The following is an 18,738-nucleotide window of genomic DNA, read 5'->3' as shown; positions in this document are numbered from 1 at the left end:
CTAATTACCTGTGCTCCAAATTCCATCCCCTCCCCCACTTCAGCCACTGCCAACGCTCTAAACTCACTGATTCGAGGCAAAGGATTCTGCTGCTTCTATTAATAAATGTCGCAGTTCTATAGCGGGAGAGGAACTGCAAAATTATCCTGCAGATTTGCTTTGAAATCACCAGAATAGCAATTTTGCTGTCTGGGAGCCTGCTTGATGAAGGAAAGGTCCATTAAATACCAATTAGGATCAGATTGTTTTGGCTCAGTGTTCTGCCAGTCAGTCCCCAAACACACAAAAAGACATTCACTGATATGGGAATTTAATAGGTGTGCGCCACAAGAAAGTTCTTTTATTAACTCCTAATTTATCCCTGAGTAGTGGTATAATCAACCTCGTTGAATACAAGCCCGTGTTATCTACATATGCAGTTTTTTACATGACAGGATCCCACTGCGTAATGCCTGATTTGTACTTGCCTTACACTCTTTATGTTGCTCGTGTCATTTTCCTTCCCTCCGCCTTCCCTGCTCTCCAATCCATACCCACGATTAAAGTGTGTTCCTCCAGCACCTTTCATAACCTCAGGATGTCCCATAGCGCCTTCAGCCGGTTCCTGAAATGTTGACACTGTTCTAATGTGGGGAAATACATCAGGCAGGTAGCGTACAGCAAGCCCTCACTAACATAGAATCATAGAATCCCTACAGTGCAGAAGGAGGCCATTGGGCCCATCGAGTCTGCACCAACCACAATCCACAGGCCCTATCCCCATAACCCCATGTATTTACCCTGGCTAGTTCCCCTGACACTAAGGGGCAATTTAGCACGGCCAATCCACCTAACCTGCACATCTTTGGACTGTGGGAGGAAACTGGAGCATCCGGAGAAAACCCACGCAGACACGGGGAGAACGTGCAGACTCCACACAGACAGTGATCCAAGCTGGGAATCGAACCCGGGTCCCTGGCGCTGTGAGGCAGCAGTGCTAACCACTGTGCCACCGTGCCGTACTGCGACGATGATCACCAGATGATCTCCTGTTTTGTGATGGCGATTGAGGGATAAATATTGACCAAAGTACTTAGGAGAACTCTTTGATATGATGGTATGGAATCTTTTGTGTTCACCTGATCGGACAGATGGGGCCTCAGCCTAACCTTTCACCAGAAAGAAGACATCTCCGGCAGTGCAGAGCACTCTCGGTACTGCGCTGGGAGTGTCAGCCCAGTGGAAGTGCTCTTCAATAAAATGCACTTCATTGAATATAAAGCACTTCAGGCTATCCTGGGGTCATAAAAAACATCCAACTTTCTCCCCCCTCTCTCTGACACCACATGACACATTTATAAATGAGCCACCATGGCTCCCAATTTGAAGCTTCTAGTTGCCCCCAGTTGAGTTGAATTCATTGGTGAGGTTATGAAAATTAGCCTTCTGCTTCCAGGAATAGATTTCCTCTGTGCTTGGAAAAGAGCAATTAGAATTTGTGAGGGATCTGCTGTTTGCGGTATTTCTGAAGTGTTGCCAGCTCTATAATAACAAGCAGAGATCACTCAGATGGAACCATCTATTGTGCTAACCTTACTTTGAGTGTCGATTATCAATATAAGCTTAGCTTTATGAAAGAATACGGCATGTTGACTTTCATGCTTGCTGCGTACTTTATATCTGTCTGTGAGTGTGATTAAATCCAGGCCAGAAATCTACCCAAGTAGAAGTCATTAGCATAGAACAAGGAGAACAGATTCTCAACTCACTGCCTTCCAAACATTGTCTTAATTTTACTCCCTGTTGCTACCAAATATTACTGATGCGCGTCAATAAGCACATGGAACCAAGGCTTCGGTATTGAAGGCTTTAATAGAGTAACAATGGAACTACTAACACGAATACACCAGTTCAGACTGAAGGGGTCCTGCCGGAGCAGGGGGTCTTATACCTCGCCACCGGAGGCGGGACCCCACTGGAATGTGCCATGATAACTCTTATAACAGGTAAACACCCTAACCCAACAACATAGTACAACCCCCACAGTAACAACACCCTAGCCCAACAGTAACATAGTAACAAACCCCAGTGGTGAACCATCGTTGGTTCACCACAATTACGCACATCTGTCAGTCCCCGACTCGAAAGGCCCAAGGCAACACAGAGTGACAAGCCACATCCTGCAGAGCGACAGCTGACTAGCTCGGCGAAAAGTGGCAGAGTCTGCACAAAAATTGCAAATAAGCACTGTAACTTTAAAAAAATTATTTGTTCTGGGCATGTGGGCATCGCAAGCCCGTGTTATCTGCATATGCAGTTTTTACATAGCAGGATCCCACTGTGTATGAAGTTGACGAAGGGTCATCCAGACTTGAAACATTGGCTCCACTCTCTCTCCACAGATGCTGCCAGACCTGCCGAGATTCTCCAACACTTTCTGTTTTTGCCTCAGATTCCAGCATCCACAGTATTTTAGCTTTATCTTAGTCTTGAACAGAGTGGTTTGCTATGCCATTTCAGAGGGCATTTAAGACTCACCCACATTGCTGTGGATCAGGAATCACATTTAGGCCAGACCGGGTAAGGATGGCAGATTTCTTTCCCTCAAAGATATTGGTGAAATAGATGGGTTTTTACGACAATTGACAATGGCTTCATGGTCATCAATAGACTGTTAATTCCAGACTTCTATTGAATTCAAGTTTCAACATTTGCTGTGGTGGGATTTGAACCCAGGTCCCCAGAGCATTACTCTGGATCTCTGGATTTCTAGTCCAATGACAATCTTTACACCACTACCTCCCCAATCACTTTAGATATTTAAAAAAAGCTCCAGTTGTCAATGAATTAACAACAGCCTAATAGAAATCAGTGAATAGCAAAATCTTGCATTTTTACAACGCCTTTACCATAGTAGAATGTCCGAAACGCACCACTGGTGTATCATCAGACAAACTTTGACAACAAGGCACATGCAGAGATATTAAGGTTGGCAAACAAAAACTTTGGTGAAAGAGTTTGGTTTTAAGGAGCAACGTAAAGACGTAAGCAACGTAAAGGAAGTGGCACAGAGGTTTTGGGAAGAAATTCCACAACTTCGTGCCTCTGCAGCTGAAAGCACAGCCGCCGATGGTTGTAGTTCCTTCTCTTCCCTCACCTAATGGTGCAAAAGCCAAACTTTCGTTCGTTCCCATGGTGAGATTTTTCCAGGAACAGGTCACTAGAGACTCACAGCTTGACAGGCACCACTCCACATCAAGCATGGCTGAGCAGGTGTCTCTCCCTCTCTTACTGACAGCCATTGGTGTGTTGGAAGGATTTTGCAGGTTGGCACTCAACCTCTTTGGCCACGTTGCGAACACACCTTTCCTTGGCCATCACGTCCCAGGGTGAGACTTGAACCTGGAGCCTCTGGCTCAGAGACAGGGACACTAACCCACTGCGCCACAAGACCTCATTGCCAGTCATGGAGTGATTAAAATCTGGAAGTTCAAGAAGTCGGACTGGATAAGTGCAGAGATCTGGGAGGGTTGTCGGGCTGAAGGAGATTGCAGAGAGAGAGAGAGGGGCGAGACAATGGAGTATTTAAAACTAAGGGTAAGAATTTTAAAATTGAAGCTTTACTGAAGCGGGGGCCAGTGTAGGTCAGCAAGCACAGGGGTGATAGGTGAACAGGACGTAGTCCGAATGAGGATACAGGCAGCAAAAGTTTGGATGAACTCAAATTCTTACTCATTAGTTCTTGGACCTGAGGGTCTGGCTAATAAAAGCTTTGTCTGAACTGTGTCTAATCTGCCGTCTCAATTAGCATTGTAACTTTTTGGCTTTTATATTGTGTTTACCATAAGCTGTATATTCTCAGGATGAAAGCAAATTACTGCGGATGCTGGAATCATAGATAATCACAACAATCATTAATCAGTGCAGAAGGAAGCCAATCAGCCCATCGAGTCTGCACCCACCACAATCCCACCCAGACCCCATTCCCACAACCCCACATATTTACCCTGCTAATCCCCTGACACTAGGGTCAGTTTAGCGTGGCCAATCCACCTAACCCGCACATCTTTGGACCTGAAACAAAAACAGAAAATGCTGGAAAATCTCAACAGATCTGACAGCATCTGTGGAGAGAGAATAGAGCCAATGTTTCAAGTTTGGATCTTTGAGTATTGTGTTCTGACAAAGGATCATCTAGACTTGAAACATTGGCTCTATTCTCTCCCCACAGATGCTGTCAGACCTGCTGAGATTTTCCAGCATTTTCTGTTTTTATTCACAGGATGTCTATTGATCCGGACATCCACTGGGCACTAATTTCATGGCTGGCATTTTCCTCCAGTTATCATCTTTGTGTTGTCTTCTGCTATTTTGCCAAACCAATCCTACCTCTCCCTGTTGTTCAGCCATGATCATATTGAATGGCGGAGCAGGCTTGCAGGGCTGAATGGCCTACTCCTGTTCCTAGTTTCTCTGTTTCCATGTTTCATACACATATTCAATAACGAACAAATTACATTTAAGACCTAACTTATTAAACATCTCAGTAGTCACAAAGTGCTTGCATGACAGTGGGTGCAAATAGGCAAATGCGGAAGCCATTTTGCAACCAACAAGATCCCACAAAGACTGATTAAGATGAATAACCAATTACAACAACAACACCTGGCAGCCACATAGCGCCTTTATTGCAGTGAAACGACCAAAGGCACTCCACAGGAGGCTTTTCAGGCAAAAATTAACACCAAGCCAAAGAAGGCGATATTAGGACAAAGGCTTGGTCCATGAGGTGAGTTTTGAGGAGCATTTTAAGGGAGGAGAGAGAAATGTAGGGATGGAGAGAATTAAGGAGGGAATGTCAAAGTTTAGGGCCTAAATGATTGAGGTAGAAGATGGCTAAGAGGCCAGAGTTGGTGGAACGCAGAATTTCCCAAGAGTGGGAACACTGGAGTTTCTGCCTTAGCTTTATTCTCAAATTACTGGAGTAAAACTTGAACTCAGAACCATCTGACTAAGGGGAAAGAGCTACTACTGGGACTCCTGAGGTTGTGAAAGACACGATACGAAATCTATCTTCTTTCTTTCTCTGCATCTTTGTTTTAAAGCTTCTCCTGTTTTGTTGCAGGGAAGTGGATCGGGATTTGGATGGCCATGTCAGCTTCAAAGACTTTGAGATCGTCATGAACCATGAGTAAGAAGCGAACAAAGTTTGGAGAGAGGAGAAACGTTATAGCACGTGCAACCCAACTGCTCCATCATAGATGGCAAGTGATCCTGGGAGGGAAGCCATTGCTCAACCAGATGTATCATCTAACTGTGCTTTATATATTTCATATTATACATCTGACTGGAGGAATGGTTGTTTCTGCAAATGGTACTTTCAGGAGGGAACGACACTCACAAGTTGTGCACCTCTCGGAAATCATAGTTTTGTTGCATTGAATATAATAAACATGTAACTTTATATATTCCATGTCATATCCCATAGTCTTTGTGGCGGATGCAAAGTGAATGGTTTTTCTTTCATTCCATCTACTGTATCATGAAGCCATTACAACCTCCCCCCCCCCTTCCCTCCCCTTAACAACCTCTCCAATCCAGGCTTCATTACACTGCCCCAAACCCCAACTCCTCTCCCGCCTGGTCTCTCTGTAAACCTCCACACCATTCTGAGCCCAGTAGCTCACTGCACAAGTGACATTCGTCTTTTTCCTGATCCGAATCCCAGACTGTGGCGAAGCCACATTTGAGGTGATGACGTGACTTAAATGTTGCAGGCAAGATTAGATGTTGTGACGCGATGGTGCTGATTTTCTGGAAAATTCCAACATTCGAAGTATATACATTTGAACCGTGCTATGGGATCTATCGTGGTGCATTGGGGTCTATAATGTCCAGCAGAGCAGATGAACAAGCCATGCTTTATCCCGATGCAGGGACAGGGCAGCGATGAGGGCCTGGGTATGATGCTCTGTCAGAGAGCCGGTGCAAACACAATGGGCCGAATGGCTTCTTCTGCATGTAGGCATTCTCTGATTCTATATTTCAATCATAGATTCTTATTTTAAATTGATGTGTAAAATATACATATCTGACAGGTGCTTGTGAAAGTGCCAGCAGGATTTACAAGGATGATGGTTGCTTGGTAGTGCAGAACTTGAATACTGTTGAAAAGAGGGACATTTTGCTGGAGCTTTTCATCTCACACTCAACAGGACAAATGTAACAATGGCCAATTTACAGGAGTGCCAATCAGGAATCTTGTAAAAAGGGCACTATTTGCTCACCTTCACTTTGCTCACCGTGAGCGGCGCGGTGGCACAGTGGTTAGCACTGCTGCCTCACATTGCCAGGGACCTGGGTTCGGACCTGTGTGGAGCCTGCACATCCTCCCCGTGTCTGCATGGGTTTCCTCCGGGTGCTTTGGTTTCCTCCCACAGTCCAAAGATGTGCGGGTTAGGTTGTTTGGACATGCTAGATTGACCCTAGTGTCGGGGGGGGGGGGGGGGGGGGGGGGGGGGGGCGGGGGGCGGGGTTAGCAGGGTAAATGGGTGGGGTTACAGGAGTAGGGCCTGGATGGGATTGTGGTCGGTGCAGAGACTTGATGGGCCAAATGGCCTCCTTCTGCACTGTAGGGATTCTATGAAGCTTTACACAGAAATGGAGCGCATCAAAGCTGTCCTGCAGAATGATGACGATCCTGATCACATCACTGCTGTGCATTGTGCAAATTTGCAAGTGGGCTAAAGGCCACCACTTTCTGACCTGAAAAGTGCCTGGTTTACCTCAAATTATTCTGGTAAGGCAGAATATCCCAAAAATTTGAACAAGTTAAGCAAGCTGTATAATGCTGCTACTATGCAGTGACTTCATGAGTGGTATTTTCCACTAACAGGATGCTGCTGTGGGTCCAAGAAGACATTCTGCCCACCTTGGCATGTATGACTGCCGGTGCTGGTGCAATGATAGGTGCTTAGGCCACACCTCACAACTGTAATGAATGATCTGTTGTTTGTAATTGACAAAATACTGATGGTGGTCAACCAGCCGCCGCTTGCAAAATCCAAAACAAAACATCTACTGCTAAAAGTGATTCCGCGATAATGCAGCACTGGCTGGACAATCCTGAGTGTGCCAATAGCTACACTAACAACCTATTGAAGTTAACCAGTCCAGCTGATAACTTGACTGCTTTACGCTTGTTCAAGGTGACATACATTCACATGCAGGACTTGTTCTCTGTAAATAAAAGCAACATATTCAAACCTTGCAGTTTTTAAAAATTATCTGGGAGCTTGGGCACCTATAGTTTTGATGTGGAGATGCCGGCGTTGGACTGGGGTAAACACAGTAAGAAGTTTAACAACACCAGGTTATAGTCCAACAGGTTTATTTGGTAGCAAAAGCCACACAAGCTTTCGGAGCTCCAAGCCCCTTCTTCAGGTGAAACCTATAGTTTCCCATTGCTATCTCCATGGCAACACCTCGATCAATCAGAGTCAACTTGCCAACCAATCAGCATCCTTTTCTCATGTAGTGTAAATTGTTGTAAGTGTTTGAAATTTGGCGTTCTTGCGTTTGTCCTGATGAATGCAAGACAAAACGCTTTGGCAACATTTGTCTCTTTTCAGTACTATGTGAGAATGATATTCAAACTGAGAGGCAGGAAAGGCTAAACATGCTGGGGTACTTTTCTCTAAAATAAAAACCAGGAGCTAAGGAGTGACTGCTCAAGGTCTCCAAAGTGATGACGAGTTTGATCAGACAGACATATGAATGTACAAATTAGGAGTTGGCTACTCGGCCCTTTATGCCTGTTTAACCATTCAAGATCATGGCTGGTCAGACAGTAACCTCCTGCCTATCCCCAGTATCATGTACCCCCCTTGCTTATCAAAAATCAATCTTGCTCTGCCTTGAAGACATTCAAAGACTCTGCTTCCATTGTTTTTTGAGGAGGGGAGTTCCAAAGGCTTGCAACCCTGTCATGACCTTAACATTTCTCCTCATCTCTGTCTGAAATAGTCGACCCCTTATTTTTAAACAGTGACCCCTAGTTCTAGATTCTCCCACAGGAGGAAACACCCTCACCTCACATTCACCTCACCTCACATTCACCCTCTCAAGATCGCTCAGGATCTTGCATGTTGCAATCTAGTCACCTCTTACTCTTCTAAACTCCAGCAAATACAAGCCTAGCCTGTCCACCCTTTCCTAATAAAGCAACCTGCCCATTCCCTAGTTCAGTAAACCTTCTCTGAACTGTTTCTAACACATTTACATTCTTCCTCAAATAAGGAGACCCATACTGGACACAATACTCTAGATGTGGTCTCACCAATATCCTGTACAACTGAAGCATAACCTTCCCACTTTTGTACTCAATTCCACTCACCATAAATGAGAACATTCGATTAGCTTTCCTAATTATTTGCTGTACCTGCATACCAATCTTTTGTGATGCATGCACTGTGACACCCAGATCCCTCTAAATCTCAGAGCTCTACAATCTCTCACCATTTAGATAATATGCTTCATTTTATTTTTCCTGCCAGAATGGACAATTTCACATTTGCCCACATTATACTCCATTTGCCAGATCCTTGTCTGCTCATTTAAACTATCCTCCTTATGTTCTCTTCGTAACATACTTTCCTACCTATCTTTGCATCATCAGCCTATTTAGTGACCATCCAAGTCTTTTATATCAATTGAAAAAAGTTGAGGGCCCAGCACTGATCCCTGTGGCACACCACCTGTTACACCCCATTAACCAGGAAAAGACCCATTTATGGTTGCCTGTTTCCTGTTAGCTCGACAATCTTTATCCGTGTTACCCCCTACACCATGAATTCTTATTTTCCACAATAACCTTTGACGTGGCAGCTTATCAAATTTGCGAGGATGTTTTCTTTTGTGGGGGAGCCAGAGCTAGGACCATAAGTATAAGATGGTTGCTAATAAATTCAATAAGGAATTCAGGAGAAACTTCTTACTCAGAAAGTGATTAGATTCTGTAATAAGTCTGTGGAGGCAGAAGTCCCTTTACCAAAATCCCTTTATTTACAAACTCTAACAGCAGTACACAGAGTGCTATCAGTCAGCAGCCTTCCTCCAGGGGTGTCAGAGGAACTGACACTCCCAGTTAAGTGCAAGGCAAAGACTCCCTGATTGGCCCATCAATTGAATCCTTAATCAGGGAGTTCATACTCCAATAGGCCAACCTCAATGGCCTGATTGAAGTCATTACAGATTCACTACCGCATGGAGTTTGAGGTGACTAATATGGATGCATTTAAGGGGAAGCTAGGTAAACAAATAAGCATGAAAGGGTGAGAAGAATATGCTAATAGGATAATTGAAGGTGGTCTAAGGAAGTTTGTGTGGAGCATAAATGCTGACATAGATCAGCTGGGCCGAATGGCCTATTCATATGTTGTGAATTCAATAATCTCACTGCCAAAGTGTTATTTATTTTGTTTGCATGGAAGTATTTTAGTTGCAGTGAATGAATGCTGCTTTAAAGGACAGTGAGTTGACAGGCCTGTCAAGCTCAGTGTTTGTAACGGATTCTGAGCATTCCACTGTGCCCTGAGACGCTGTGTGACAGCAGTGCCTTATTATCAATTCAACACTCGGAGATCTCCAATTCCGGCCACTTGAGCATCCCTAATTTCAATGGCTCCAACATGCGTGGCTGTGCCTCCAGCTGTCTGAGCCCTAAGCTCTGGAATTCCCCTCGCTAAACCCCTCCACTTCTCTCTCCTTTAATACCTGCCTCCTCAACCAAACCTTTGGCCACTGCTCCTCACATCTCCTTCTGTGGCTGGGCGTCAAATTTGGGCCCTGTGAAGGAGCACCTTGGGACAATTTACGATGTTAATGTCAACATGCAAATCCAAATAGTCGTTTATCAAATATGTGTTAAAGATGAAACTTGTTGAGAACAGTCTAATCTTTATCTCTGTGACAGTTCATTCAAGCTAAACACCCAAAGAACTGCTATAGATGCTCACAAAGGGGTACGAGTGCAGCTTAAAGCTAATCTTCAATGCATACCGATGTTAATATTATGCATTATAGACTTAGAAGTATATAAATCCTGGTATTAATTATCGTATCATTGAAACGATACTCCGGAGAGATGGTGATTTGTACTGGGAGGGGGTTACTTGAAATTGTACCTGGAATTTACTGACAGTGATATTCAATTGACTCTCCCACTTAACAGAGAAAATTTTAGATTTGCTTAATTAGTAATTGAACGATATTTTAACATCCACAGTGGTGCTGTCGCAGGTAGGATTCCAGAGAAAATGCCAGACCACGAACACACTGAGAAAACTGAGTGCGTTAAATGAATCAATGTAAATTACTTTGACTTCATTATTTCTGAAATTCAGTGTGACAGCTGTCGTCTAATCTAAGTACATGTGTTGCATTTCATTACGGGCTCCAATGCTTAATAAAATAATCGATGCATCTGCCTATATTAAAATCTACCCAGATCCGCAGATAACTTAATTAAAATAATTTCCTACCATGACCCTGTGCAGTAGGAATGGGCCTGAAAGATTCATGTGTATCTCGGAAATGGTTCCAGGATGGTTGGGGGGTGGGGATAATTCTTGAACCTTGGAGCCAGCAGTGTGGAGCAACATTACATGGATTCAGGTCATCCTCAGCCTGAGCTCTCAGAGGTTAATAAGCTTGTGCAACTTTAATTGAACTGTGCTAAATTCCTCTCAAACCCTCATTTCGCTGTTACCTGGGTTCTGTCTTTGGGGAGATGAGGAGGAGAGACAGCAGCTGTCAGGCAGTAATGCCGATGATTATACCATATTTGTATTTATTAACTCTACTGTCAATAAATATGTCGCATTAATCATCAGGCGAATGATCAGAGAATGAGAGTCAACACACTTTCACTGTCACCTCCCGTGAAGAATTGTGTGAAGAGCGTATTGTGATCTCTGTAGAGGCGAGGAACCTTTTAAAGCAGAAAATACATTTGAAATCCAGTTCATGACTAAAAGATTGAAGCCACAAGATTCCACGGTTTAAAAGAGAAGGATTTTTACTGTGCAAGATGGTCCAAAGATGTATAGGTTCGGTGGATTAGCCATGGGAAATGTGCGGGGTTAATGGGGACAGAGCGGGGTGGAGGGCCTGGGTACTCTGTCAGAGAATCGGTGCAGATTCGATGGGCCGAATGGCCTCTTCTATGCTGTAATGATTCTATGATTCTTGCATTTATAAGCGTCTTTCACAACCTCACTGTGTCCCTAAGCAATTTACAATCAACTCAGTGCATCAACCTTTTCGGGACACATGGTGCATAGTGGCAGCAGGGTCTACCATATACAAAATGCACTGCAGCAACACTGTCAAAACTCACTTCATCAGCACCTTCCAAACCCGCAATCTGTACCAGCCAAAAGAATGAGGGCAGCAAGTGCATGGGAAAAGCACCACCTGAAAGGCACCTTCCAAGTCACACATCATCCTGGCTGGGAACTATATCACCATTCCTTCACTGGCTCTAAGTCAACTTCCTGGACCTCCCTTCCTAAAAGACCCTAAGCTCTGGAATTCTCTTCCTAAACCTCTCTGTCTTTCAATCTTGCTTTCAGCCTTTAAAAAACTCCATCATACCTCTTTGGGCAGCATGGTGGCACAGTGGTTAGTGCTGCTGCCTCTCAGCGTCAGGGACCTGGGTTCAATTCCAACTTCGGGTCACCGTCTGTGTGGAGTTTGCACTTTCTCCCCGTGTCTGCGGGCGGTCCGGTTTCCTCCCACAGTCTGAAAGATGTGCTGGTTAGGTGCATTGGCCATGTTAAATTGACCCTGAGTGTCAGGGGGGATTAGCAAGGCAAATGTGTGGGATTACAGGAATAGGGCCTTTGTGGGATTGTGGTCGGTACAGACTCAAAGGGCCGAATGGCCTCCTTCTGTACTGTAGGGATTCTATGATCTGATCATCCGTCCCAATTCTCCTCTGTGGCTTGGTGTCAAATTTTGTATGAGAACACTCCTGTGGAGAGCCTTGGGATGTTTTATGATGTTAAAGGCGGTGTATATAAATGCCAGTCATTGTTCCTGGAAATTGTGAGGCAGTTTATTGACCGATGCTTTAGGTTACTCAGGGATACAGAGACATGGGGGAGGAAGAAAAGAAGGATAAAACAGGAAGGGTAACTAAAGCAGAATTGACTTGCACATTGACTGGGTGTTTTGATGTGTCCAAACATTAAGGTTTTATTGACTGCCTGTGACAGCAACACACTGTGCTTCAAGGCCCTAATTGCTATTATTTGGATTTGGAATTGGTGGGATAATGAGGAGCCTGCGGACAAGATGGTTGTGCTTCAGTCACTGGCCACAAAGTGGCTCTCAGCAACTTGGAACAGTTACAGAACGACAAACGGACAATGCAGTTTTTTCAGAACTGCAACTTTTTAAAAAAAATCAACTGTCATTTTGATCGACTGGAAGATGTGGAAGTTGGAAGATTTGGCATCATAATTAAAAATCACTTAGCGATTTGACTTCCAGATCCTGTCTGAACAACATCCTAAACTCTTGAGATCCACAAGTTTATTTATTTACTAGTATCACAAGTAGGCTTACATTAACACTGCAATGAAAAAGATACAAAAGTCTGAGCTCACGTACCAACCGTCTCAAAAACAGCTTCTTCCCTGCTGCTGTCAGACTTTTGAATGGACTTATCTTGCATTAAGTTGATCTTTCTCTACACCCTAGCTATGACTGTAACACTACATTCTGCACTCTCTCGTTTCCTTCTCTATGAAAGGTATGCTTTGTCTGTATAGCGCGCAGGAAACAATACTTTTCACTATATATTAATACATGTGACAATAATAAATCAAATCAATGAAGTTACTGTGAAGATCTCCTAGTCGCCACACTCTGGCGCCTGTTTGGGTACACTGAGGGAGGATTTAGCACGGCCAATGCACCCTAACCAGCACATCTTTCTGACTGCGGGAGGAAACCGGAGCACCCGGAGGAAACCCACGCAGACACAGGGAGAACGTGCAAACTCCACACAGACCGGGAATTGAACCTGGGTTCCTGGAGCTGTGAGGCAGCTGTGCTAACCACTGTGCCACCGTGCTGCCCCTCAGTAAGCAACGGGGGAAGTTCAGGTCTATTTTGCGTGACCACCAATGTTCAGTTTGACTAAGATATTCCTGGGTTTAATTCCTGTTTAATAACATTTGTATGAAGTGATAAAGATCTAAGTTGTTAATATTCAACTGCAGAGTGTATGATAAATGATCTTGATGCTGATCCTGTCCAGGCCCAATGCTCACGATTATGCACCTTCCTATTTGAGACTGACTGACAGTGGGGTAAGGAGCAGAATCCTCGGGTTACTATCACACCTCCCTGACCCAGAAGCACTCAGACCAATTGGAGCGCATCAGCTAACTTGACACAGATCAGTGGTTGGGTGAGAGGCTTTGCTGCTCTGGATTGGTCAGTGTGCTGGGAAGTGTGTTTACACATTGGACAACAGAAAAGCTTCAAAATCCATTCATTTTATGGAAGCACTGCTATCTGACAGCGCCAGAGACCCATGTTCGATTCCCAGCTTGGGTCACTGTCTGTGCAGAGTTTGCACATTCTCCCTGTGTCTGTTTCCTCTGGGTGCTCCGGCTTCCTTCCATAATCCAAAAATATGTGGGTTAGGTAGATTGACCATGTTAAATTGCCCCTTAGTGTCAGGGGGACTAGCTAGGGTAAATGCGTTGGGTTATGCATAGGGCCTGGATGGGATTGTGGTTGGTGCAGACTCGATGGGCCGAATGGCCTCCTTTTGCACTGTAAGGATTATAGAACATAGAACATAGAACAGTACAGCACAGAACAGGCCCTTCGGCCCACGATGTTGTACCGAGCTTTTTCTAGGAGAATTTGACACTGAGCCACATAAGGACTGTTGGTTACAGAACGGTATTTCTTAAAGAAGTCTCCATCGTCTTTGGTAGATTAACAGTAAATCTTTATTAACGATTAGAACTATTTACACATGTGCAGTAAAGGGTGCAGACTAGGAGCTAGGAGTCTTTACGTATCTCTGTTCAACACCACACGGACCCTGGGTCATGTGCTTCTTATATCACTGCACTCAGTTCCACATTAACCCGATATGTGCCAGACCCTTATACTGGAAGGGCAGATTAGGACAGACGATAAATTCTTGGTAGCAGGTTTGGAGGAATGTTGTATAGGAGGAGAGAGAATTAGAGAGATGGAGAGGTGTATGGAAAGCAACTTCAGAACTTAGGGCCCGGACAGCTGACCAATGACAGAATGATTAAAATTAGGAAAGCTCAGGACGTCAAAATTCAATAAGTGCGGAGAATCCAGAGGGTTGTGGGGCTGGAGGAGATTGCGGAGATAGGGGGATTAGGAAACAAGGATGAGAATTTTTAAATTGAGTCATTGCTTAACCAGGAGCCAATGTAGTTCAGCAAGCAGAGGGTTAATACGATTTGACAAGAAACCAGCTGTGAGTGTATCGGAATAGCCAAGTCTGGAGGTAACAAAGGCATTGGATCAAAAGGACTTACAAATTCCAAACTAAAAGCAAATAACATTCAACAGATAACTCTGGCAGTACAGGTAACTGAAAAGCTCATCGATTATCACCTAGGTGTTAAATTCCTTTTGAGTCCAGTTGTTTACAATCTGGCTACAATAAATGCTACTATTAATAACCTCCAGCTACATACCATCACTTTATGATATGGCCCTAAAACATAATGATCCTCCTGAAACCCATCCTAAGCTCAATGGTCAACCTTTGCATGTGAGTTTGAACAGCGTGTGCCACAGTGATCAGATAAAGCCACTCTGTCCAAAGATTAGATCTGTGACCACCAAGGCCTGTGTGAAATTGCTACAATACGGGTAGCGGCGGCATTGTGGTTAGCACTGCTGCCTCACAGCACCAGGGGCCTGGGTTCAATTCCCGGCTTGGGTCACTGTCTGTGTGGTGTCTGCACATTCTCCCCGTGTCTGCGTGGGTTCCTTCTGGGTGCTCCGGTTTCCTCCCACAGTGCAAAGATGTGTGGGTTAGATGGATTGGCCATGCTAAATTGCCCATTCATGTCAGGGGGATTAGCAGGGTAAATATATGGGGTTACGGGGATAGGACTAGGTTGTCAGTGCAGGTTCCTTGGGCCGAATGGCCTCCTTCTGTACTGTAGGGATCCTTTGAGTCAATATACCACTAGAGACGAGAACTACGGGACACATTTTAAGAATGAGAGGTCTTCCTTTTAGGATGGAGATGAGGAGAATTTTTTTATCTCAGAAGGTTGTTGTCAGTGGAATCCTCTTCCCTAAAAGCAGTGGAGGCTGGTTACTGAATTTATTCAAGGCAGAGTTAGTTAGATAGGTTTTAGAGATAGTCAAGGGGTGGAATTTTCCACGCACCTTGGTGTGTGTTTCGCTGCCATTGAGGATCTTCTGGTCCCGCCATTGTCAGTGGGGTTTCCTGTTGAAAGCACCCCTCACCACTGGGAAACCACAGCAGGGGAGTGCTGTCAGCGGGATCGGAACACCCCGCCGGCGTAATTGGCCGGAAAGCTCCGGCCAAGATGGGGGAGCAGATGGGAAAGTGAAGTTGAAACCACAACCAGATCAGCCGTGATGTTATTAAATGTTAGAGTAGGCTCAAAGGGCTGGGTGACCTACTCCTGCTCCTAAATCCAATGTTCCCATGTATGAAAGAAAGGATACAAGTTTAAAAAAGGTTCTGCTGAACTGGGAGGCAGTGTAGATCAACAAGCACAGGGTGAACAGGACTTGGTGCAAATTAGAATACTGAAGGAATGGAAGCTTTCTAAGTGGCATATAAAGGGCAGCAGGGTGGCACAGTGGTTAGCACTGCTCTCTCACAGTGCCAGGGATCACGGGTTCGATACCTGGCTTGAGTCACTGTCTGTGTGGAGTTTGCACGTTCTCCCCATGTCTGCATGGGTTTCCTCCGGGTGCTCTGGTTTCCCCCCACACTCCAAAGATGTGTGGGTTAGGTGGATTGGCCATGCTAAATTGCCCCTTCGTGTCAGGGGGACTAGCTAAGGTAAATACATGGGGTTATGAGGATAGGGCCTGGGTGGGATTGTGGTCGGTACAGACTCGATGGGCCGAATGGCCTCCTTCTGCACTGTAGGATTCTATGAAATTATATGGGTTGTTACTTTACTTTTTTATTCACTTGTGGGACATGGGTGTTGCCGACTGGTCAGCATTTATTGCCCATCCCTAGTTGCCCGAGGGCAGTTGAGAATCAACCACATTGCTGTGGCTCTGGAGTCACATGTAGGCCAGACCAGGTAAGGATGGCAGATTTCCTTCCCTACGGGACATTAGTGAACCAGATGGGTTTCCCTGTTTATAAGTTCTTTTTCAAAACAAAAATCTGTGAAGAGAGTGCAAAAGGTTAGAAAAATGCATCACAATCTCAGCATATAAAGCTAATGAGAGTTTTGAAGTGCAGCCACTGTTGTAATAAAGAAAACTGCGCAATTATATATATATATATATATTCACAAGGATGGTCCCTAGGCTGGCACAGTGGCACAGTGGTTAGCACTGCTGCCTCACAGCTCCAGGGACCTGGGTTCGATTCCTGGCTTGGGTTGCTGTCTGTGTGGAGTTTGCACGTTCTCCCTGTGTCTGTGTGGGTTTCCTCCGGGTGCTCCGGTTTCCTCCCACAGTAAGAGTTTTAACAACACCAGGTTAAAACTCTTACTGTGTTTACCCCAGTCCAACGCCGGCATCTCCACATCATTCCTCCCACAGTCCAAAGATGTGCTGGTTAGGTGAATTGGCCATCCTAAATTCTCCCTCAGTGTACCCGAACAGGCACCAGTGTGGCGACTAGGGGATTTTCACAGTAGCCTCATTGCAGTGTTAATGTAAGGCTACTTGTGACTAATAAATAAATTTTAACTTTTTCGAACCAAGAACAGCAATGAGATAATGACCAGGTAATCTGTTTTTTTAATGATGTTTGTTAAGGAATTAATTCTGACCCCTGGACATCAACAAGAACTGCCCTGTATTTTCTTTTATAGTGCCATGGGATCTTTATCTATCTATCTGAGAGGGCAGAGAGTTTTGCAAGGAGGCACGGGGTGATCAAGCCGGTATTTTCCCCTCGACCAGCGTAACTAAAACTAAAACCTGGTCATTATCACATTGATGTTTGTGGGAGCTTGCCAAATGCAAATTGCCTGCTGTGTTTCCTACATTACAACGGTGACTATCCTTCAAAAAAACAGTACTACATTTGTTGTAAAGTGCTTTGGAACATCCTGAGGTCATGAAAGGTGCTATATAAATGCAAGTCTTTCTTTACTTTCTCTCCAGTCGCTCTCTAAGGATGCTGTTTTTTTAATATGTGAGCCTGAAAAGTGAGCGTCAAACAGAGGCAGCACCCTAGTCCACTCACATCACAGTAGGAGCCTCTAGAGTCCAGACGAAGATCAGGAGCAGAGACCCCAGGCTCAGGGAGAGGACAGCAGAGGAGACCATTTGTATCACCCAGCTGAGCGTTTATATACTGGAAAACTCCAGAGCCCGAGACTCAGTTACCAGTAGATGCGTTTTGCTGACACAGTTTCAACAGTAAACAATTTTTTTTCACATCACCTTGAAAAAAGTCAGTGTGTACACTAAATGTATGAGTCAGTCTCTAAAGTTGCATTATGTGTGTTGACACAAAGACAATGTCCACTTCGTTATTAGTCTGTGGCAGTATTGTTTACAGCACTTAATCAAGCGCTCCATTCAGACCAGTTTATAGAATCTGAACCTCTCCTATTGTGTTGTCTTCAATCTCAGTCCAGTCTCCGGCCACAAGCTCAATCAGCAAATGTTAATTAAAAGCGCAACTAGACGTGACACTGTTGAAAAACACAACACTTTTGTGCTTAGCCTATTTTACAAAGATGGATAGTGTTATCACAGATAGGTGGAGTTATTCAATTTGTCACACATACACTGACACTAAAAGCTGAATCAATGAAGGAGCCCTTAAGGCATATTCATGATGTGTATTGTTCCTGTGACTGCCACATCGGCCGGAGTATTGAGTTTAAAAATTGGCAAGTCATGTTGCAGCTTTATAGAACCTTAGTTAGGCCACACTTTGAATATAGTGTTCAATTCTGGTCGCCACACTACCAGAAGGATGTGGAGGCTTTGGAGGGGGTAGAGAAAAGATTTACCAGGATGTTGCCTGGTATGGAGGGCATTAGCTATGATTTGATTTGATTTATTATTGTCACATGTATTAACATACAGTGAAAAGTATTGTTTCTTGCACGCTATACAGACAAAGCATACCGTTCATAGAGAAGGAAACTAGAGAGTGCAGAATGTAGTGTTACAGTCATAGCTAGGGTGTAGAGAAAGATCAACTTAATGCGAGGTAGGTCCATTCAAACGTCTGACAGCAGCAGGGAAGAAGCTGTTCTTGAGTCGGTTGGTACGTGACCTCAGAGAAACTTGGTTTGTTCTCACTGGAATGACGGAGGTTGAGGGGCGACCTGATAGAAGTCTACAAGATTATGAGGGGCATCGACAGAGTGGATAGTCAGAAGCTTTTTCCCAGGGTGGAAGAGTCAATTACTTGGGGACATAGGTTTAAGGTGTGAGGGGCAAGTTTTATAGGAGATGTACGAGGCAGGTTTTTTACACAGAGAGTGGTGGGTG

The 18,738-nt window shown here is 44.6% G+C and overlaps 1 protein-coding gene across 1 annotated transcript in view; it reads left to right on the top strand.

The window, feature by feature from the left end:
- The window catches only part of efcab11 (EF-hand calcium binding domain 11), a 113,133-nt gene extending 107,683 nt beyond the window's left edge, over nt 1-5,450 (top strand). The window contains exon 6 of the mRNA XM_078234466.1: nt 5,105-5,450. Within this exon, the coding sequence (XP_078090592.1) occupies nt 5,105-5,174 (70 nt within the window). The 3' untranslated portion in view covers nt 5,175-5,450. The remainder of the gene's footprint in view (nt 1-5,104) is intronic.
- The last annotated feature ends 13,288 nt before the right edge of the window (nt 5,451-18,738 follow it).

The sequence above is a fragment of the Mustelus asterias genome, chromosome 18 (assembly GCF_964213995.1).
Source record: "Mustelus asterias chromosome 18, sMusAst1.hap1.1, whole genome shotgun sequence".
NCBI lineage: Eukaryota > Metazoa > Chordata > Chondrichthyes > Carcharhiniformes > Triakidae > Mustelus > Mustelus asterias.
This window is presented reverse-complemented; position numbering and strand designations above follow the sequence as displayed.